The 23,665-nt window shown below is 41.7% G+C and overlaps 2 protein-coding genes across 5 annotated transcripts in view; one reads left to right on the forward strand and one right to left on the reverse strand.

Annotated features, from left to right (window-relative positions):
• The window catches only part of TMCO3 (transmembrane and coiled-coil domains 3), a 121,906-nt gene extending 113,743 nt beyond the window's left edge, over nucleotides 1–8,163 (reverse strand). Inside the window, exon 1 of the mRNA XM_033948709.1 lies at nucleotides 7,863–8,163. The gene's annotated coding sequence lies outside the window, so the exon portion shown is untranslated. The remainder of the gene's footprint in view (nucleotides 1–7,862) is intronic.
• Nucleotides 8,164–8,273: 110 nt separating this feature from the next.
• DCUN1D2 (defective in cullin neddylation 1 domain containing 2) overlaps nucleotides 8,274–23,665 on the forward strand; it is a 91,366-nt gene continuing 75,974 nt past the window's right edge. Inside the window, exon 1 of one of the 4 annotated variants that reach the window (XM_033948715.1) lies at nucleotides 8,274–8,412. Coding sequence is in view for 2 of the 4 variants with exons in the window: in XM_033948713.1 (XP_033804604.1) it covers nucleotides 9,399–9,431 (33 nt within the window). In the remaining 2 variants the exon portion in view is untranslated. Of the gene's footprint in view, nucleotides 8,413–9,392; nucleotides 9,432–19,075; nucleotides 19,220–23,665 lie in introns of those variants that run through there. The other 3 variants (XM_033948714.1, XM_033948713.1, XM_033948716.1) reach the window with 3 other exon arrangements.

The raw sequence follows: 23,665 nt of genomic DNA on the forward strand, positions 1-23,665 counted from the left end.
GCACCAAGGAGAGAATTTTGGCCAAGGATCGTGGCATGCCGGACTGGCACTGGAAAGATTTGAAGGTGGGAGTTTTTCAGGACCTGGCATGGGCCACCTTCCAAAATGATAGTCCTTCCGAGTGGGCACAAAATTATTCCATAGCAGGGGCCATAAATATTGTTGGCTCGTTCTAGTTGGGTTGTGGATTACAATAAATGGGACCTCTAGGAAGATTAATACTATCAAAGAAGCCTGGACTGTATTGAAAGAGATGGTGTCTTTATGTACCACAGATGGAGAAGCCATTGGGGGAGATGGAAGAATCCAGGAGCGATAGAGCCTGGAAGACTGTTGTGTGCCAGGGAAAGACTGCTATTTAAGCAGTTGGACTGTAGATGAGTTTAAAATTTTTTTTGGGGGGGGGACTCTTGGAGGGTGTGGATGCGGGTGTGAATGGTATGTTGGAGATGAATGGGGGGTGAATTAGAATGGATGTGACATATGAGCAGACTGGGAGAGATTTCATTGCTTTGTAATCTGTCTGTTCAGAAGGTGGAGAGACCAGAGGGGATTCAGGGAGAGGAGGTTGTGGGGAGGGGGAAATAAAGTGGGAGGATGGACATCTACTTCAGGCTTGTCAGATACCAAATTCTGGATTGGATCTTGGAATGTTAATGGTCTTAATAATCCAGGGAAATGTAGTAAAGTTCTTAAAGAACTCAAGCGATTACAATGGGATGTGATTTTGTTACAGGAAACACATCTGAGGGCCCGTGATCATCACTTATTAATGCGCAAGGGTTTTGAGGCAGTGGTAACTCACCAAGCGGGGGAGGGGTCCAGAAAAAGGGTGGTTTGGCTATAATGATTCAGATGGGGATGGGATTAGTAATAGAAAATAAATACAAAGATGAGGCAGGTAGGTGCTTAGCTATATGGGGCATGTATAAAGGAACAGTGTGTACCATTGTAAACATTTATGGTCCGAACACTCAACAGGGACAATATTATAGGACTCTCACACAACAACTTCTGGAGTTTGCTAAGGGAGTGATAATGATAGGTGGAGATTTTAATGTAACTCCAAGTGCCATTCTGGAACACTCTAAGGGGGGCCAGGGATATGGGAAACAACACAGGTAGGCTTTTTGTGAGCTCATGAGAATTTTAAATTTATTTGATTGTTGGAGAATGGCTCATGGAACACAAAGAAACTACACTTTTTACTCTCATGCTACCCAAATGTACATGAGGATTGATGGTATTAGGGCACATCACAATCAAGGGAGGATTTAGGTGAGGCAGAAATAGAAGCTATTCAGATTTCTGACCATGTGCCGGTCTGGGTTTCCTGGAGAGGTTTTGGCAAAAGTCCTAGTAGACGGTTTTGGCACCTGAATGAGACTCTGTATGGGGGCCCTGAGGTATGTGGAAAGGTCAGAACAGTGGTGGCACAATACTTAGAAGAGAATGATATGGGAGAGGTGAGTGATGGGATTTTATGGGATGCCCTGAAAGTGGTAATTAGAAGGGTACTGGTAAAATGGGGTGCACAGAAAAAGAGAAAAAAGCTTGCTAGAATGTTACAATTAAAAGACCGGTTGCTCCAGTTAGAACTTCAGCATAAAGCTCATCAAGACCCAGAGGTGAGGAGGCAATTGAAGATTTTTAGAGAGGAGTTGCATAGAGATCAGCTGGAGGATAAAGACTTCATGAGAGCGCAATTGAAACAGAGGGTGTTTGAGTATGGGAATAAATCGGGGGCCTTGGTGGCCAGTTACCTTAGGAAGCAGAGAGCCCAAACTATGATTCAGGAAATTAGGGAACTGGGTGGGAGGGTCCATAGGACAGATACTGATATTCAGATGAGTCATGAAATTTTATAACCAGTTATATCAACTGGGGTCAGTGTCAAAAGACTCCTAGAAAGGCCCTGTGTTGTAATGCAGCAGGAGAGATGCCCATTCTCTCTGCTGCATCACAACACTCTTTTCCTGCAGCAGCGGCAGCAGACACCCCCCTCCCTACAGCGGGAGAGATGCCCACACTCTCCCGCTGCCCTAAAATCTCTGCAGTAACTCACCCGACTTGTCCCCCCTCCCCGTATGAATATGTATGAGATGGATTTGCATGCACTGCCTCCTTGAGATGCAAATCTATCTCATGCATATTTATTGTGGATAGCAAAGAGAAGAACACCTTGCCTTAAAGTCCAAACAATCCAATAAAAGGCAAGGGAGGCGTCTATTCAACCTACTGGAAAAACTTTATTTATGAAAATAGTACTTGTGCCTAGCTATAGTCCCAACTAGGATCTGAGTTTCGGCGTGGTGAAAACACCTTCATCAGGGAACTCTTGTACATAAGGTTCACTGACTGCAGTGAAGAGCTATCACACATGCTGTAGCAGGTAACACTGTAAAAACGAGGAACAGAATTGCCTACCCCTGACCTAGAGTACAGACTCCTATGTTTATGTAATAGAAGTCCCAATTGTATGCAGAATGCTGGAAATAAAGAGGGTCCCATTTGGGGGTCTGGGGGTCCTTAAAAGTGTTCTTTTTTTGTTTCAAATATTTATTGAATTTTTATTGTTACAATACAAAAGATTCATAAACATATTACATGCTTGTATGCAATAAGGCACCAAAAACTGAATAAAGAAATTTGCTCCTGAGTTATGAGAGATAAGTCTAAAGACTTACATTTTCTGATTTTTAAAGAGTAATTTGAAGAGTTATAAGAAAGGTTGCCTTCATATTATTTGTATAGTAATATCTAATTTCACCACATGTACAATGATAATGAGAATTATCTTTCCAGTTATTAATGACAAGTTTTAGAGCTATGGAAATAAAAATCAAAAAGGGTTTTGTCTTCATCTGAAAGATATGTAGTAAGAGCCAATGAATTGTAGATTATGTGACCAGGGGAAAGAGAGTCCTTAAATTTAAGACTAGCTTGCATTTTAGACCATATGTCAGTCCAAAAAATTAGAAAATTGCCGCAGTAACAGATTTGATGCATAAAAGTGCCTACTTCCTGGTGACGTGACCAACACAAGTGGAATTACATAACTTGGCTTTTCTCTGTATACTTAATGCACTGTGTTGAAGAAAGTATAATGACTGTGTAATAGCAGAGGAGCAAGAAGATCTGGGACCTCATTCAGATTAGTTCTAATGCACAATCTGTATTAAGGTTTTTTAAAAAGAAAAACAAATTCTAACATACATAGTTTAATTTATTTATTTAAATGAGTATTCTGTTTGGTATTATGATTTTTTTTATAATGATTACTACTATTATTTCATGTAAATTTAATGTATTATTTTTGAAAAAATAAACATATTTTTTTTAAAATAGGTAACAGAATGTTCACAAGTTTGAATGTACTGTAGTTAGATTCTGATTGGCTGCCATGCTCAGCAAAGGTCTCCGGCAAGAGACAGTTTGGGGGGGGGGGGGGGTGCAATGGACACTATTGAGAAGAGTGGAGGTGTACCAGAGGAACTGCTGTGAGAGCATATGAGAGACTGAATTTAGGGCTAGATTAACTAAGCAAACCGATTGTGTACTAATCGGTTTGCGACCCCTTTGCAACCCGATTCACTAACCTCTGTCCCGATCATCCTCCGATCCGCGCATGCAAATGAGGGGGAACGGCATTCAAATGTAGGCAGGCAGCGATTCACTAAACAAAATGAGGGACACCGTCTGGGCTGACCAATCCAAAAATAAGCAACTGCTGAGGACCAGTCGCTCAGGTCCTTTCCGACTGCCCTGCCTTCTGCCGAGCTTCTCTGCCCCGATCTCCTGCTCTCAACCCCCGACTTTCCAGATCTGTCTGCCTCGATCTCCTGCTCTCAGCCAACTTTCCAGCTCTGTCTGCCCTGACTCTCCTGCTCTCTCCCACCTGATTTTCCAGCACTCTGCCCCAATCGCCTTCCCCGAAGTGCGAGCCCGTGGTTTTAACCTGTGTGTTTAAAGCAGGTTAAAACCAAGGGCTTGCTAAAGTTAGAAAAATTAAGAGTAAAAAAAAAAAAAAAAAAAAAAAAAGGTTGCTGCTGCTTTAAGCATACGCAAACTGTGCATTTGTTGGGATCAATCCGGGTGCTCGGTTGGGGGCGTGATTCCAATCGCCCTCGTTTGCATGAGGGCAATTCGTGAATCAACCCCCCGGGCACGGATCAGATCTATGCCCTTAGTGAATCTAGCCCTTAGTATGGAAATTTGACAGCAAGTGAGAGTGCTTGAGTTACTAAAATAAAACTGAAGTGAAAATTTGACCTCCCTCCTTTAGAGAGACTAAGGAAATAGTCCAAAGAATAGTAAGGAAACCCAGAAAGGGATTCTAATTGATTTTTTTTTTATTATTTTAATACTTAATATCTGTCTCAGTTCAAGCATCCTGTGATAGGCAGGCATTGTTGAGATACACAAATTCATAGAGATAGTCTTTCTCCTTTTATTTTAAATTTTAAGACAAGTTTAGAGGGAAGACAAAGAAGAGTCAAGACAGATGAAAGAGATGATAAACCCAAGAAAGAATGAAAATAAGTAAAGCAGGAGGTTTCACAGCTTCCAGGACTTTATTTTTAAAGAGACACTCCCACTATTTGGTCGTCAGTTCTTGTCTCAGGTCTTCTGGTTCAAAACCCAATCCAAGACTTGAAGAAAGTTCAATTTTAGTTTCCTTTAAGATTAGCTGCAGGAGAAATTGTTGCACTTGACTACCTTATTGTAAAGACAAGAAAATGATCTATGGCAGTATTTTGGTATTTTGCACTTTAGTCTGTAGACACCTGTAGGATTTTTAGTAGTACTGTATATTGAATTTTTTTTATTATAAACTCTTTTTAATGTTATAGAGCAATAAAATCCTTTATGCACTTAGGCCACATTAGGCTTTTTTATTGCCGGCCACAACAGTATTAGCTCCATCGCTCATAGGAATTCTATGAGCTTTGGAGCTTTTACCACCGCAGCCTAACACGACTTCATAAAATTGGGGGGGGGGGGGTATTAATCCTTGTGTGATTAACCAATATAGTAAAACATACTGATTCTTTGAACACATAAAAAGAACTTTTATTTATTACTTCACCTGTTCCTGGTGAAACCTTAAGTACATGAAGATTTGTTCTTCTGTCAGCTTCTTCTCTTTGAAAGTAAATCCTGGTCTAAGAAAATTCGGCTATCACATCAACTACAAATTTTAAAAGAGACGAGTGCACTTTCCAAGAGGGGAGGTACATTAAGTTCAAATAATTTTTTCATCACTGATGGTATGCATGGGTGGTAGGTTAACTTAGCCTCAAGAAGTACTTCTAATAAATTTACCCCCCTCCTTTTTTTCAACTAACCCCCCTCTTCTATTAAACTGTGCTAGCAGTTTGTAGTGCAGAGAGCTGTGCTGAATGACCCGCGCTGCTCCTGATGCTCATAGGAACTCTATGAGCGTCGGGAGCAGCACAGGCCATTCAGCACGGCTCACCGCGCTAAAAACTGCTAGCGCAGTTTAATAGTCGAGGGCCTAAGTCACAGTAGAGATTTCTACTGTGGCCTAGAGCACTAAATGCTTCAACGCTCACAGAATTTCTATGAGCGTCAGAGCAGCGTCAGAGCATTTAGCATCCTGGGATGTGGTAGAAATATCTACCGCAACTTAGTAAAAGAGGGTCTTATTGTTTTGGTGATCATAATTTTTCCCCTGCTAGTGATAAGATGTCAGGCCCTCTGGAGAAAATTACTGCCTTTGTTTTTTCCAGGTTGAATTTTAGTTTGTAGGATTATATTTAGTAAGTGATTATGGTGAGTTTGTCTTTAAGCTTTCAGCATTTTGGTGTGTGATTATTTTACTAACTATAGCTCATTTTCTATGATTAGTTCTCTTTTTTGAGCTGTGTTCTAAACATCAGTTGATATCATCTCGACCAGTGAGTTTGTAAGGCGTGTTTTAATTCTGATGAAGGCATACCAGCCGAAACATGGCCGTATCAAGAAAAAGAGATTGCTTGAAATTGAGTCTGTTCTCTCAGAGAGCGACTTATTATTTTCACTGTTTTATGCTTTATTAAAAGGTGCTTTAGACTTCATAGTGTTCCACTTTGTTTGTTCATTTGATGAAATCCTGTTCAACTCTTTTTGCTCCCTTTGTTTGTCTTTAATGCACGTCTCTTGTGGTTGTGCAGGATCAACTGGTTTTTTTTCTGAGTATTATCTTAAGAAGGGAGCCTTGAAGGACTCTGCATGTGAATAGGGTGCTGACAGTATGTTATTGCACAGAACTTTCTAGATATGTTGGTCAGGTATGAGTGGAATCATCTATATGCAGTGACAGTCAATTTCTAGAAGCCTGTCCAACAAAAGAGAACAGTCTACGAGGTTGAATGTTTCACTTTAACCAAAGGAAATGAGGGCTATTATTTTGGATAAGTCTTCCATAGATGTATGTGGTCAAATCAAGAACAGTTTCAGTATTACGTACAATGCAGTCCAAAGCCCACCAGATGCACCAGGTAGGGGCTTAAGGCTCTGATTGGCCCAGACGTCTAAGGCTCCTCCCATAAAAGTGACCTTAAGTAACCTGGGCCATTAGAGCCTTAGGCTCCACCCCACACTGGGGAGGGGAAGGCCTTCCATTTTGAAGAGGCAGGCCTGCTGGCCAGAGGGAGTAGGCATTCCTCCAGCTGGCCTTCATAAACAAGGTAGGGAAGGGGGGAGCATGACAACAGCAGGGGCGGGAGGGAATGATCATCCCTCCCACTCCAGGGGTGGGCATCAGGGGGGTTGCTTAGCGATGGAAGAGAGTGGGCATCTCTCCTGGTGTTGGGGGGGTTGCTTGGCACCCCTCCAATTAGCATTTTTCTCACTGCCAGGGGAGTGTCAGGGAGATTGCTTAGCAATGGGAGGGAGTGGACATTTCTCCCGCTGTCAGGGGGGGTGCTTAACGGCAGCGTCAGGAGGGAGTAGGCATCCCTCCCTTTGCTGGAGAGGTGGGGTTGCTTGATGGTGGCAAAATTTTCTGGCAGGTCTGAGCTGTCAAGCCTGAGCCAATCATGCACAGACCAGAAAGTAAGGCTACAACAGCTCAGACCTGCCAGAAAAGTTTGCTTGCAAATGTAGGACAGCAAGGTTAGGGACTCACCCAGCAATAACAGAGAATTAATTGCCTGGAATGCTCTTAAAAATTTTAATCAAATAGACTAAACCCAAATATTAATAGAGTCGGAGACTCCTAGGAAGCTCGGAAAAGACCACAGTAAGCTGTTTTGATAATTAATCTGTTGCTAAAATATATGAATGCTAAATCAGCTGGAACCGGTTTAGCGATTACGTTAAAAGTTTTGAGAATCTTCCCCTAAATTCTTTGACAGTTCATATTTGTTTTGCAGCACTGTTTGTTAACTATGATTATTTTAGGGAGGGGGATCCGTTGCAAGTTCTAATGTTCAGTGTATCACGCAAATAAACTGTCTGCCTAGTGTGTTTCATCAGATTTCTCTCTTACCGCATCAGGGAAAAATCGTTTCCCCTACTCAAGTTCCTTCGACCAGCCCAACATGGGGGGAAAACTCCACCTTCATCCTCAGCAGGAGAGCACTTTATCATTTTGAGTGTGTGGCACCTAACCCAGCTGGAGACAAGCTCAATAGCTATTCCTGCTTCCCAGTAAGTTCTAGCCTTCACCAACCGCTCACCTCTCTGTACAAACCCCAGCACAACCTACAGAAGTCAAGCAGATCAGCGGGTAACACACTGGATTAAGGGACCACCAATTTAAAGCGCAATCCCACTCTTCAAAATCTAAAACTCCCTCAGCAGAATAACCCCAAAAAAGCAGGATCTCATGCCATAGCACTAGCAACAGAACTTACAAGAGAAGTTTCTCTTCATTGGACAACAAATTGGAACAGCTGATCCGCTCTGTCCTCCTGGCAGCTGCAAAGCGTTACTATGAGCCTTTTCTGCCTGTGCCTAGCTCATTTCCGTATTGAACCCGGTGAAGACGCGTCGCAGGGATAACTAGGGAAACGTAGGTCTACGTATGTGCCGGTCCCGCGCCCTACCGTGGACTTGCAGCGTGATGCCACTGCTTACACATACGGCTCTCTGGGGCACGTAGTCTTCTGCCATCTTACAATAGGCGGCTGGTTTACTGCCTTCCCAAAGCAAAGCACTCCACATCCCAGAATCCTGGCCGCTGTGGGCGGAGCGCAGGAGCCGGAGACCAGAGCCGTGTAAAAGCCTGGAAACTGAGACGACGTGGGTTTTTTGGGGGGGTAGTAGCAGCAGCAGCAGCAACAACGGCGGTGGATTACAATTTTGTTTTGTGGTTGGGGTTTTTTTTTCTTGGAGGCTGTTTCGCGCCTGCGCAGAGGCGGCGCTGGTTAGTGAAGTTGGTCAAAACCGCTGAGGGAAAAAATGGTAGGTGAAAATGAAATTGTCCACTTTCCGCTGTAACTGTGAAGGAGCTGGAAGTACAGGTGGACGCTGTCTTCTCCTCCTCCTATCTCTGACTAGGTGACGTGTGGCCGTACGGTCAGAGGAGGCTGAGGTTCTCAGTGGGCAGGAGGAAGCCGAGTGCTGCCCGCCTAGAGGACGGCCATAGGATTTGGAAAGCTAATACGGACTTGCCGCACGTCTTTCCCTTTTTTGGCGCTGGAGATGCCGGCGTCGGGCTTTCCCTCTGCACTGGGGGAGGGGGGTAGTACGGTCCTTCCTAGTATCGGCGGTGTCTGCCTGTCTGGTGAGGCGAGGGGGGGAGGACCTTTTTGCTCTTTAGATTTGGGTAGGCAAACTGGTTTGGTTTATTACATTACATTACATGAGTGATTTCTATTCCGCCATTACCTTGCGGTTCAAGGCGGATTACATCCAAACTAAAAACAAGAATTGCATTTCAACTTTGAAGTAATAGAATAAACGATGAGATAAAATTTTAAGAGATAATTATGGGTTTTAGATAATGTTTGGTAATTAGAAAAAAATGAAGAGAGTACTAAGGGTTTATAGAGTGTTGGATGTTGGGTTAGGATTGTTGTGCTGGATAGGTTTAACGTGTTTTTTTTGAAGAGTATGGTTTTAATTTCTTTCTTTAAGGTTTATTGTCACTATATTGCACTGTCACTCTGGATCAGGTTATGAGGGGAGTTATTATGGTCACTCTCACAAACTGAGTTCTCATTTGCGTGTCCTTTTAGTTACTAGTGAGTTTAGCTCCATGATTGACATCTTGTATTTTGTGAAAGCAGAGAAGATGGAAATAGTCTAACACCCCCCCCCCCCAAAAAAAAAAAAAAATCCTTATTGATCCTCACTGCTGACTTTGGAAGTCACTTAGAAAGTGGTATCTGAAGTCAGCAGTTTAGTGCAAGGCTGGGGAAAATTCTTTCAGATCAGATTGCTGCAGAATGTGGGGAATGGTCTTTGGCAAAGAATCCAAGGTAGGCCTCATTTCAAAAATGCCATTAATGTTCAGGAAGTTTCTGTATGTTCACCGTTATTGTTAGAGTACAGTATGAGGGTAATGGTTTCTTTGCCTCTTCAGTGGACTCTTTATTTTAATCAAATTCATAGAGCAATATCCTGTCCATTCAGGATGGACAGGCAATATCCCTATTCTTGTGATCTGTGCAGAAGAAATCCACTCCAGCCTTTTAATCCCTCCACCTTCATTAGAGGGCTCTGCTGCCCACTTAAGTTTTTCCTTGTGCATACGAGCTGGAAGGAGCCTTTCTGATCTGCTCTTTATATTTCTTTATATTCATTTTCTGTTCTTTTTGTGCAGTTTCCACAGCTTTCTGTTCCCAGAGTCCCCTCATCAAGGGTTAAGCTCTACCTGTGTGGAGGAGAAGCGGACTGACGTCTGTAGCCGACAGGCCAATTCCTTTGTGGTACCTGTTTTTGGAGCTTGGGGTCCATTCCCCTTATAGCTTTGCTCACCTGCTGCGTCGCAGGGGCTTGAATGCAGGCTGTCAGGCATCTATATGGGGCTCAGTGAGCTTCCGTAGGGTGCCAGCTGCCTTATGCCTACCCCTTTTCGGGTGTTCAGGGCTCAATTGGACACCAGTTTGACTGGCAGCCCGAAGATTCAACATTGGAGGCGCAGTCCGTTTGAGGCAGTGATTTCTTCTCCCAGATCCGGCTACCTTTAAAGCTGAGGGAGGCTGCAGTATGTTTACAATACAGGTCACAGTGAGTAAGGCTGTTAAGAGCATATGAGGAAAATTGTGTATGTGAAGGGGTCTTTAAAACCTTTTTTTCTTTAGGTTTCTGCCATTCTGTTTGTTTATTTATTTATTTATTCATTCATTCATTCAATTTTCTATACCGTTCTCCCAGGGGAGCTCAGAACAGTTTACATGAATTTATTCAGGTACTCAAGCATTTTTCCCTGTCTGTCCTGGCAGGCTCACAATCTATCTAATGTACTTGGGACAATGGGATTTAGTGACTTGCTCAGGGTCACAAGGAGCAGCAAGGGATTTGAACCCACATTGCGCCACACTCTCCCCTGCTCCATCTCTAAAATCATTTTGTTTGTTTTTAAAATTTTAGTTAAAGCATTTTGGAGCTGGGGAGGTTTTGTGCCAAAACGCTGCTGCAGTGGCCATTTGGGACTTCCCAATTTTTTTTTTCCAAAGATCTCCAGAACCTTCAAATCATCTCGTTTTGCCTCAAAACTAGCTCGGGCTCCCAGGGTGCATCTACCTCAGTATCAGAGCCTGGCCAGGATCCAGTGGGTGTATGCCTTTACTGTCACAGAGCAAGCCCTCCCTATCAGAACATGAAGGATCACAGACCAGTGCAAGTGTACAAGATACTGTGGTGGTCCTCGATTAAGGGGATGACCCAACGGTCCGCCAGCTATTCAGGCCCTCAGCTCTTGTTGAGCTTATTGCAAACTCTTTGCAGGAGTTAAATTTGGACTCACAGCAGGTCCCCTTTGCTCTGTAATGAGCAGAGTGAGAGCCCAGGCTTCCATGTTTCACTGGTATCCTGACATCAATGTATTAGTCATGAGCACTGGGATGCTCCTGAAGGGTCCCTTAAAGTAGCCAAGACTTTGGCTCTGTTGTATTCAATGGCAACTGAGTGTCAGCATCTGTTTGCTCAGCCCAAAGTAGATTCTTTGGTAGTGCAGGTAATCAAATGCAAGTCGCTGCCAAGTGAGGGAAGTGTGGTATGCAGGATCACAGAGTGGATTTGATTCTTACAGAAAATTTGAAGTTCTAGCCTTGGGAATTAAAGCAGCTGCAGCAGCTTCATTTGTAACACACGCCTGTCATACCAGGTTGCGGGGGCTTGAGCTGGCTGCCAATGAACCTTTACTCCCAACTCCTATTAGCAGGAGTGGATTACATAGCCAATGCTCTTAATGACATCAGAGTCATGAGCAAAGTTTTAGCTTATTCAGTAGCCTACAGAATGCTCTGGATCAGGCATCGGGATGGAAATTCCTCCTCCAAGGCTACCCTCAGCAGGCTTCCTTTCAAGCAACAAATGTTGTTTGGAAAGGACCTGAGTGATCTCATGACCAGCATCCAAAATTTCTACCTGACAGTAGACCACGAACCTCTAGAGGCCCTGGGTGGTCTAATTTTCATAGTTCCAGGCTCTTTTAATAGTACTCAGGCGAAGCCTCCTCACATATCCTTCCAAGGAGCCAGACAGAGATTCTACTACTACAACTATGTATTATTTCTTTAGCACTACCAGAGAGATTCTCAGGTCCCAGGTAGAGCCAAGCCTCCAGTTCTCGTTTCACTCTAACCTCCAAGAAAGCAGTTCCCCTGAAGATAAGGGGATAGCTCTCGGAGTATGCAGAGGCCTGGGCTCAGATCTCGTTGGACCGTTGAGTGCTGGAGATCATTCGGAGCGGTTACAAGCTCGAATTTGCCCAGCCCGTAATGGACTCTCCAGAGAAAGCAAGCAAGGTTGCAGCTACAGTTCAGAGGCTTAGATATTCAGGCCATAAAGTTTATGCTGCTCGAAGATTTGGGTTCGAGCAGATACTCATAAGAATTGCCATACTGGTACAGACTGAAGGTCCATCAAACCCAGTATCCTGTTTCCAACAGTGGCCAACCCGGGTCCCAAGTACCTAGCTAGATCTCAAGTAGTAAAACAGATTTTATGCTGCTAATCCTAGGAATAAATAGTGAATTTCCCAAGCCATCTCAGTAATGGCCTTCTATTTTAGGGAATTAGCCAAGCTTTTTTTAAACCCCGCTAAGCTAACTGATTTCACCACATTTTCCAGCAACAAATTCCAGAGTTTAATTACACGTGTGAAGAAATATTTTTTTTCCGGTTTGTTTTAAATCTACTACTTAGTAGCTTCATCACATGCCCCCTAGTCCTAGTATTTTTGGAAAGAGTAAACAAGCGATTCATAACTACCCTTTCCACTCCTCTCAGTATTTTACATACCTCTGTCATATCACTACTGAGCTGTGTTTTCTCCAAGCTGAAGAGCCCTAGCTACTTTATCCTCTCCCAAAGTCATCCCAAACCTTTTATCATTTTCTTAGCCCTTCTCTGTGCCTTTTCTAATTCTGCTGTATCTTTTTTGAGATATGGCAAACAGAATTGCACACAGTATTCAAGTTGCAGCCATACTGTAGAGTAATACAAAGGCATTATAACATTTTCATCTTTGTTTTCCATTCCTTTCCTAATAATTCCTAACTTTCTATTTGCTTTCTTAGCCGCCGCCACACATTGAGCTGAGGGCTTCAACGTATCCTCTACGGACACCTAGATCCTTTTCCTGGGCAGTGACTCCTAACATTGAAACCCAGCATTACATAGCTATAGTTTAGGTTCCTCTTTCCCATATGCATAACTTTTCACTTGCTCACATTAAATGTCATTTGCCATTTTGATGCCCAGTCTTCCAGTCTTATGAGGTCCTCTTGCAATTTTTCACAATCCTCTTGTGATTGAAGAACTTTGTGTCATCAGCAAATTTAATTATTTCACTAGTTATTCCCATCTCTAGATCATTGGTAAATATGTTAAAAAGCAGTGGTCTCAGCACAGACCCTCTGGGGAACCCCACTATTTAACCAAAAATATACCTCTCAGGAATATGTTACTATGTTATTTATCTTATCAGTAATACTCGCCTTGAACAGACAAACTTATATTAAACACTTTTAATAGGAGGAAAAGCCTTAAATCCCTGCTTGCCACCAGAACTTATCTTGCAGGCAATGCTAGATTGGAAAACTACTTCACAGGTCTAAAATACTCCTTGTTATAGTATCATCCTTGCATACTTTAATTCATGTAGTCAAAGTTCAAACCGCAAAGCTATGATTCTTTCACTGGCATACAACTTCTCAACAACTTTGCATAATATATGCAGGGAATAAAGCTGAACTTGTCTTTAAATGCTTGAACTCTATGTCTCACTTGCTTTCTTGCTGGTTGATTGAATTGTTCTCTCAGTAATCTGCATATTTTTTTTGTTTAGAACCCCAGTGTTGCCCTTCTCCATTCAGAATATTGACCATTTAAACCTACTCTCTGTTTTCTGTCTTTCAATCAGTTCTTAATCCTTAATAGGACATTACCTCCTAACCTATGACTTTCTAATATCCTCAGAAGTCTTTCTTGAGGTACTTTGTCAAATGCCTTTTGAAAATCCAAATACACAATATCAACCGGTTCACCTTTATCCACATGTTCATTCACCCCTTCAAAGAAATGCAGTAGATTGGTGAGGCAAGATTTCCCTTGACTAAATCCATGTTAGCTTTCTCATTAATCCATGCTTATGTATATGATCTGTCATTTTGTTCTTTTTAATAGTGTCTACCATTTTGCCTGGCACCGACATCAGATTCATCAGTCTATAAATCCCGGATAACCTCTGGAACCCAAAAAAGGCTAAGACAATTAGAGACCCATTCTGGATCTTACACACAACAATGCAACCTTGAAAGTACCATGCTTTTGCATGGAGACTGTTAAATCAGTCTTAGTGGCAGTGGCACAAGGGAATTTCTGGCTTCGCTGGATGTGACAGACACCTATCTGCACATTTCCATCTTTCCAGAACACAGAAAGTTCCAGAGATTTCATGTCCTGGAATACCATTACCAGTTCTCGGCTCTTCCCTTTGGGCTGGCAACAGCGCCTCACCCCTTTACCAAGGTGGTGGTGGTGGTAGCTGCCCATCTATGCAAGACGGGCTTGCAGGTTCATCCATACCTGGATAACTGGCTGATCAGAGCTCTGTCATTCCCAGAAGGAGAACAAGCGTTGGCCCACGTGGTCCAGGTCTTGCAGAGCCTAGGCTGGATAGTGAATTTCTGAAAGAGCCAACTGATTCCGTCCCAATTCCTGGAATGCCTGGGAGTCTTCTTCAACACAGCAGAAGGTTGTGTCTACATTCCAGAGGCACATAGACAGAAGCTTTGCACCCAGATAATGAGCTTGTTGGTCAAACCAGCTCCTTCCATATGGCACTACCTCCAGGTGCTAGGCTCCATGGCAGCCACGATAGACATGGTCCCATGAGAAAAGGCTCACATGTGTTCTCTCCAGAGTATATTACTATCAAGGCAGTCTTCTCAATCTGACCTCCTTCGGATGTCTCTGTCGTGGACTCCGGAAGCTTGGGCCAGTATGAGCTGGTGGCTCCATCTACAGGCATTATCAAGGGGCATAACCTTCAGAATAGCCTTTGGGTAATTGTGACAAAGGATGCCAGCCTGTTTGGGTGGGGGGAGCTCACTGTAAATGGATGCCCAATTCAGGGGCATTGGTCAGCCTCCCAAAGGAAGTGGTTGATCAACAGATTGGATCTTCATGCCGTTCGATTGGCATTGCAGAGGCTGGAGAAGAGTCTGGAGGAACAAGTGGCCAGAGTCTTCTCGGACAATGCAACTATGGTGGTGTATGTCAGTCGCCAAGGCACCAAGATGCACTGTCCTTCTTGTTTTTCCAACCCCACCCCCTTGCAGTATGTCCTTCCCTCATTCTCAACCCCAGCCCTCCCCTCTCAGCAGGATCCTGCAGTACAACAATCCCCAGTTCCCGACTCCCCCACCTACCACCTCCCCGTTGCTTAAATTTAAAACCATCAGGCAACCAACGTGAAGCCTGCCTCCCGCTGTCGGCCTGCCCTGGAATTGTTCTTTCTACAGTGTCTTGCTTAAATGGGAAGAGGAAGTGCTGCAAGAAAAAACACTTCCGGGGCAGGCTGATGGCGGGAGGTTGGCTTCGCGTCGGGTGACTGGAAGGTTTTAAATTTCAGCGGCTGGGAAGGTGGTAGGTAGGGGAGTCGGGATTCAAGGAGGTTCCTGGAGAGTGTAGTGTCAGAGACACAGTCACCATGGGCCGCATAAAACGGCCAGGTGGGCTGGATTCGCTCCACGGGTATTGTGTTTGACCCACGTGCCTTAAAGGAAGAGAATAATCTATTGCTTTTACTGCATGGGGGGTATTTGAGCTCCATAAATGTTTCTGTTTGGCATGATTGTTTTGCTGTTTTGATTGTTCAGTGGCTATGTTTAACATGTATAATTTCAGAGCAGAACAGAATTATAGTTTGGGGAGTTTCCCCGTACCCCTCCTTCTCATGTGTTTCTATATGGGGCTATTTCCTGCTTTGGTGCAAACTGAAGGGTCAGCAGAGCCCTCTAGTAAAGGAGGAGGAATTCAAAAGCTGGAGTGGATTCCTTCTGCACGCCTTGCGAGCATGGGGATATTACCTATCTATCTAGAATGTCATACCAATCTACTAGAAAAGATATTGGCAAGGTAAGAACCTAATCTCTTTATGGGGAAAAGCACCTTTTCTGCTTTGCATCATTGGATTTTGTTGTTGGTTGGTTTTGCTATGTCATGGTAATGTAACTTGGAAATGTTTGCTTTGCAGCTGTAGAATAAAACAGTGTGAGCAGGAAGTTAAACATGTTTTTGTTTTGTTTTTTTAATAAATTCAAACAGATACGGAGAGTGAACTGTTAGCCTACAAAGCAAGTGTGCTCAAAAACAAGGAAAAAGGTCCTCAAAACACCCAGACACTACCAACTAAACAGTGTCTTTATTGAGGTATGAATATTATCATGGGTCCAAAAAACCTTTGAGTTTTAAATTTTATCTGCAATTTAATATTGTTAAATATTGATGTCATTAATATTATTGTGCAACTCCACTTTATGCAAAAAATGGTAGCATTTAGCTAAAATCCATCTGATGGCAGCTCAACCATTTCACAATTAGCTTCTTTATTAGGGATAAACTTTACAAAAACAACTTTAACACATACTAGCATGGAATTGCTGAAATCCAAATTGGATGATAAACACTCTTCCGTGACACCTTAAAAAAATAAATGCAAACAGGCATTAATCATAAAGAAAATAATAGCAATACTGGTTAAAATAAAATTTTTAAAAATCTGTTACTTTCAAAATGTATCCATCATGAAACAGTCTGTACGTACATCAATTCAAGCCATACACCATATGATAGTGAATGGCAGTGTTTGTTTCATTCAATTCATACACATTCAAAAAATGTTGCCGGCCACTTAAACAATTGCCGGTTCGATGTAACCAATCAGAATCATCATCATATGACACACATTCAATGAAACTTTGTGAAAGTTGGCCTGAGGCTGCCATCTTAAATGTAATGCAGACAGCGGCCACTTCTGACTGGTCTTATTTTAAAAGTCCTTATGGTTTTGTCCACATAAATCTTATTACAAGGGCACTTAATGATATATACAACATATTTACCCCCTCTTCGACAAAGCTGCGCTAGCGGCCCCGAAGCCCATAGAGATTTAAAGGGCTTCGGGGCTGTTGCCGCGCGGCAACCGCTAGCACGGCTTTGTAGAAGAGGGAATTATTGTTTCAATTGCTGAAATACTTTAAACGGTGAATCAGTAGAAACATTTGTAATGAAATATTTGAATGGTAGTCTAGTGGTTAATCATTTAATTTAACAACATTGGAAAATAGTACAGACTCAGCCATTGTTTATGAACACTAGACATGGGCACTTTACTTGGAAGAAATTTTAAGCCCCACATATTCACCAGACAAAGGTGAAACCACAATTAACAGGTCGTTTTAAATGCAGTGTACGTAAAATCTGAGATCACTTTACAATTACAATTTTTAAAAAAATCCAGGAGATAGCAGGCTTCACTGTTTACAATTTCAGCAATTGTAATGCTAAATATGTTGTGTATATATAATTTAATGCACTTGTAATAAGATTTATGTGGGCAAAACCATAAGGACTTTTAAAATAAGAATGAATGAGCATAGTAGCACTGTCTAAATAACAAACATGATTTTTCTGACTTGCAGTGCTTTATTATCGATTTTAATTAAGAAAAATATAAGAGGTAGGGATAAGGATCATTATTTGTTACAATGTGAATAATGTTGGATCAACAGATTGCAAAGTTTAGAACTAGTGGGTTTAAATTCTTGCATTGAGCAGAAGGCATTTTTGTAACTTTTTTTCTTGAATATATGTCACATGAAGATGATTCTGATTGGTTGCATCATGCCGATGTTTGTTTAAATGGCTGACGCCATTTTTTGAATGTACAGTGTTTCCCCTCCCCCCCCCAAGAATTCACGAATTGTGGACTCACAAATTTGCGGTCTGCTCCAACCACCTCTTCAGGAGCTGCGTGTCAAAGCAGCTCTTGATTGGTGTAGCCCGACTTTACTACAGGAAGAGGTGGTCGGAGCAGACCGCGAGTGATTTTCTTCACCCTGTGGCGCTCCAGTTGCCCTCTCCTGCCTCCCCTGCCTTTTGACAGGCGAAAACCCACATTTGCGGTTTTTCAAAATTTGTGGGAGTTCCTAGAATGGAACTCTCGCGAATTTCAGGGGAGTACTGTATATGACTTGAATAAAATGAACTTCCATTCACTAGCATATGTTGTATGGCTTGAATTGTTGTAAGTACAGATTGTTTCATGATGGATACATTTTGTAAATAAAATCAGTATTTTTATAAATCTTAACCAGTATTGCCATTCTTTTCTTTATGATTATTGCCTGTTTGCATGTATTTCTCTTAAAGGTATCACAGAAGAGTGTTCACCATCCAATTTGAATTCCAGCAATTCCATGCTAGTTTGTGTTAGTCATTTTTGTAAAGTTTATCCCTGATGAAGCAGCTAATTGTGAAACGGTTGAGCCCCCTTCGGATGGATTTCAGCTAAGTGCTACTATTTTTTGCATAATGTGAAGTTGTGCAATATTAATGACATCAATATTTAACTATATTAAATTGCAGATAATTTAAAATTCATCAAGGTTTTTTGGACCCATGATAATATTCATACCCCAATAAGACACTGTTCAATTGGTAGTGTTTGAGGTCCTTTTTCTTTATTTTTTAGCATACTTGCTTTGTAGACTATTGGTTCACTCTCCATATCTGTTCTAGTATATTAGTGTAATTAAGTGGATTTTTTTCTGTCTTTTTTGATTTGGATTTTTTAAATAAATTATATCTCATAGACAGATGTCATAAAATTTATTCTGTCAGTTACCTATCACAAAATTTCATTTTTAAAAGTTTTGCTAACTATTTAATCTGCAAAAGGATTAAGGATATTTATTTTCTATATTTGGTGTGTTAACATTTTTTCTCTATAGTATGTTTTCTGATCTTTCTTGTTCTTATTTTATTTAAGAAATTCAAGCACCATTTTATCATAGCTTGATTTACACTTGGTGTATTTATGTATCATTGCCACACCAGTCCTTTAAGATGTCTGAAATTTTTTTTAATGATCTCAGAGTGGAGGAGTAGCCTAATAGTTAGTGCAATGACCTAAGAACGAGAGGAACTGTGTTCAATTCTGACTCCAGTTCTTTGTGACTCTGGTTAAGTCACTTAACCCTCCATTGCCCCAGGTATAAAATAAGTACCTTTATATAATATGTAAACTGCTTTGATTATAACCACAAAAAAGGCAGTCATCCTCTTTCACATAGTGGACAAGAAAAAGCAAGGGAGGTACTAGGAAAAGAGGTATATACACTTAAATCTGTGGCATCTTATTGAGCTTGTCTTCTACTGTCTGGTGCAGGTTATGGAATCAACAGACTGGCCCAGGGGAGGGCAGCCTTTATACGCAAAGGGTCACCTTGAGTATATCCCTAGTGGACTGCAACATTACATAATGTTGGAACCGGAAATGCACAGAGCTCCATAGACCTTCAGCAATAAATAAGTAAAAATTTAACTAAAGAGGATGGAAAAAAAAAACTGCTAAAGTGGCTACTCTGAAAATATTTGAAAAATACAGTATTTAAAATTGCTAAAATAGTTAATGATGTTTTCTATATATGCTTCCTATGGTCTCAGGGGCCACATAAAATTTAATGGTGGGCTACAGGTTGCCCATTCCTGGACTAATCTTGCCACGTAATATAATATGACTTACAAATCTAAGGGAACCTTTTACTAAAGCTTATAACGGAATTGGTAGTCACCAAGAGCAAGATTTTATAAACAGTGCAGGTTGTCAATAAATAAAAAAAACAAAAAACCACACATAGCATTACCTTAGTGGACTTAGGCATCCTAGACGTAGGCTCTGCCAAATAGGCAAGTGAAAAGCTGGCTTAATGGAGTGGTGTCTAATGTCGGATGTCTAACAATGCCTAAGTCAATCAGGCCTATTCTCCACCAATAACCATGCCTACTTTTTAATATTGGCATCGTTATTCATTTGTAGGTGTGTGGGGGGGTGCCTTAACTTAGGCATCCTATGAGTTTGGCACCAAACTCTAATTGTTTTATTAATGTTTGTTTGGAGTTTTTTTGATTGGCTGAAACTGGCATAGTCAATTACCATGCCGATTAAGTTAATTAAAAATAATTAGGCAGAGATCCTGAACTTAGGTGCCATTATAGAATATGGTCATAAATGTTAGTGCAGGGAGAGTCACTTGTGTATGCTCCCCAGAAAGGATCGACTAGCGGTTACACCCTGAAGCAGCATGAAATTCTGAAATGCTGACCATTATTGGTGCGCTGATCCACGGCAGAGATAAGTAATTTTGTACTGTTTTCTGGTTTACTTCTTGATTGCATTGCACAGAGCTATTTTAAAACTTATAAAAGGAGGTTTTATATGCCTATGAGGTTCTGTCCATTCTGGCGCTGAGGCGACTGGCTTGTGCTGTATTTCTGAGGCTTTTTCCTCCTTTTTGCGTTTAAATTAACTCATGCATGTTAAGTTTTGATGGGTTGCCAATGGTAGTGAAGTCCTCACTCAATGCACTGTTTTTGGTGAAAAGAGTCATTCTGTGATTGCTTTTCACTCTGTGTTGACTGGGCCATAAATATTAAAAGCCTGTTGGCTTCTTCGCATTCAGAATGCACTAATTCCATTAGCACACACTAAGCTTTAGTAAAATGGTCCCTAAAAGTTCTCTATCTGCAGAAGGAAAAAATTTTAAAAAGCACTCAAAACATATTCATTCAGAAATTAAACTAAACATAATAGGTAGTAGATGTTGTTGGCACTCAGGAGTATTTTAAAGCAACATTAGCAGAGAGTCTTCAAATTAAATACAGTACATGTTTTATTTGTCTCAATTCTTTTTAAAGCCTAGTTCCCTACAGGGAACTGAACTTGTAAAAACAATGTATTTGTGTTTGTATCTTTCTGCCCAATAGCTTTTGAATCATTTATCCAGTGTCGTTCATATTTTTGTCACAGATGGTAAAACATTGAATCACCTTTGGCCTCCCGTGTTTTATTTGATCTTGTCCTTAACAGTAAAGGGTTCTTTACTAAATTGTACTAACAGATTAGTATGCATTAAGTGCCATGCAGCCCATACGTGTACAGTGGGCTGTGCAGCATTTAGCACGTGCTAAACATTAGCACACATTAAATTCATAAACATACCTTAATAAAAGGACTTCTAAGAGTTGCCATCTGCTTCAGTACCTACAGAAAGAAGAAAAACAGGCTAGTTCAATTGAAATGTCAGAAAGGTCAGAGATGATTGTGGTGTCAAGTATTTTTAAAGCTACTATACTATTGTGTTTCCCCCAAAATAAGACAGTGACTTATATTAATTTTGGGTCCAAAAAACACACTAGGGCTTATTTCAGTGGATGTCTTATTTTTTTTCGTATACAGTACTTCCCCCAGTTACTCGCAATATTTTCCAACTGCAAATGACTGGGCAGGAAAGAGCAGCTGGAGCACTGGTGAGTGAAGGAAATCACTTGCAGTATGTTCCGACCGCCTCTTCCTGCACTAAAGTCAGGCCTCACCAATCACTCGCCGGCACTCCGACTGCCCTCTCCTGTCTCCCCCACTAAAAACCATATTCGCGGTTTTTCAAGATTCGCGGAGGTTCCATTCGGGGGAGTACTGTACAATAATCATCTCTACCTTCCTCTCCTCTACCCCAATTCTTCCTCTTTCCTTTCTCTCCCCCACATGCACATCATCTTTCCTCCCCTCTCACCCGTCCCCTTGTGCCTTCCCTCTGCAGCATTTTTCTATCTCTCCCTCCTATCCCCATGCAGCAGAACCTTTGCACATCATCTTTTATCTCTCCCTCCCATCCCCCCGCGCAGCAAAATCACGCTGACCCTTCCACCGCGAGACTGACATATTTCCTTCCAAACAGCGTCGGCAGCACTCTAAACAGGCTGCTTCGTGGCCTTCTCCCACCAGGGCCTTCCCTGTACCGCATGAAGCAGCCTGTTTAAAGTGCTGCCGACGCTGCTGTTTGGAGGGAGGTATGTTGGTCTCATGGTGTGAGGGTCGGCGATGTTTGGATTGGAGGGAGAAATGGAAAGATGCTTTCCAAGGGGATGGGTAGGAGGGTTCGGCTTCCCGGGGGGGGGGGGGGGTGGCGCTGCTGCTGCTAGCAAATCCCAGGAATGGAGTCAGGGAGTGTCGGTGTCGGGGACATTTGGGAGGGGCTTCGGGGATTATCTGACTAGAACTTATTTTTGGGTTAGAGCTTATATTAAGACCTCCGAAAATCATGCTAGGACTTATTTTCAGGGAAACATGGTATTATTTCACTTCAACTATTTTTGAAAGATGCATTCTAGACACTAGTTCAAAATAACATGCATATTTCTATATCAAAGAAGGAAATTATATATCATGGAATGTTCACCTAGGGCCCCTTCTACGAAGCTGAGGTAGTGATGCTGCTGAGGTAAATGCACTGAAGCCCATTCAATTCCTATGGGCTTCGGTGTGTTTACTGCTTCAGCATCGCTTCCATAGCTTTGTAAAAGGGACCCATAATTTGCTATTTTGAACTTGTTCTTAGGTCTTCTTAGATATTCTTAGGTCTTAGGTGTGCATATTTATTATGGCTAACAGATGGTTTGGTGTACATCATTGTTAAAACTTATCAAAAATATTAATTACTTAAATCTAAACTCACTCAATTCTCTTACATTTGCTTAAAAATTCTGAAACTATTTTGTTAATATATTAAACAAAAATATAAGACCAAGACTTCATATTAACATACACTACATTTTACTAAACAGAGCTAGAGGTTTTTAGTATGGACCAACGATGTAAATGCTCTGTCACTCAGGAATTCTATGAACGTCGGAGCATTTACCTCGCCAGCTCGTGCTAAAAATCTGTAGCGCCATTTAGTAAAAGGACCCCATAAGCAGTTAACTTGGAAATATACTACAAATTACAGTATTTTTTGTGTTTTGAAGGGGGGACAATATACTTGGATCCAAAATTTTAAAAAAAGGAAAAATAATCCTCACGACCAACAAACTAATTTTTCAGAAAAAGATCACTTGCCTCTCAAGGGAAGGTTTTCAAAAAAAGACACAATTGTCCTTCTTTCTAAAGGGTATTTGCAGCAGGATAAAAATCAGAAAGGCTAATGATGATGATTAAATTCTCAAAAGAATGAAGAAATACTCAAAAAGAAATAAACAGCAGTGGTTATCCCTAAAAGATGCTATGTATAAAAGTTATGTTTAGCAACAAATTACTATGTCTGGGGGGGGGGGGGTGAAAGTCTTAAGGGCTTAAGCTCGCTATCTATCCCAAAAGTTAAGGACTTTTAACTGATGACATGGTTTCGAACGTTAGAGACTCTGCCCATCTCGTTGAGATCATCACTGACATGAAACTAAGTAACAGACATTCTGGTCAGTTTCAACGTAGTTTCACTGTTCACCAAAATTCCAGTGAACGAAGCGATCCAGGTCATTAACCAGAAGTTACAAACACATGGTCTACCAATAGAATGGGCAAACCCAGCAGTTTTCAGTTTAAAGACAACTATCTTTGACTACCGGAAACAGTACTGTGCTCAAACAGAGGGCACAGCGATTGTGGCCAACATATTTATGGAATCACTTGAGACCACCCTGCTGGAGAATGCCAACCTCAAATTGAAACTGTGGATCCACTAGGTAGATGACACTTTTTCATAATTGGGCCCTCACGGATGGGAAAACCTCTGTGAATTTCTAAACCATCTGAACAATGGCCACTCCAACATAAAATTCACCATGGAGACAGAGACCAATGGATGCCCTTCCTTTCTGGATGTAATGATCAGAAAGCAGTCGAACGGAAGCCTGACACACATGGTGTATAGGAAACCCACCCATATCAACCATTATCTACATGGAGAGTCCCATCACCACC

Source organism: Geotrypetes seraphini, chromosome 6 (assembly GCF_902459505.1).
Source record: "Geotrypetes seraphini chromosome 6, aGeoSer1.1, whole genome shotgun sequence".
NCBI classification, from domain to species: Eukaryota; Metazoa; Chordata; class Amphibia; order Gymnophiona; family Dermophiidae; genus Geotrypetes; species Geotrypetes seraphini.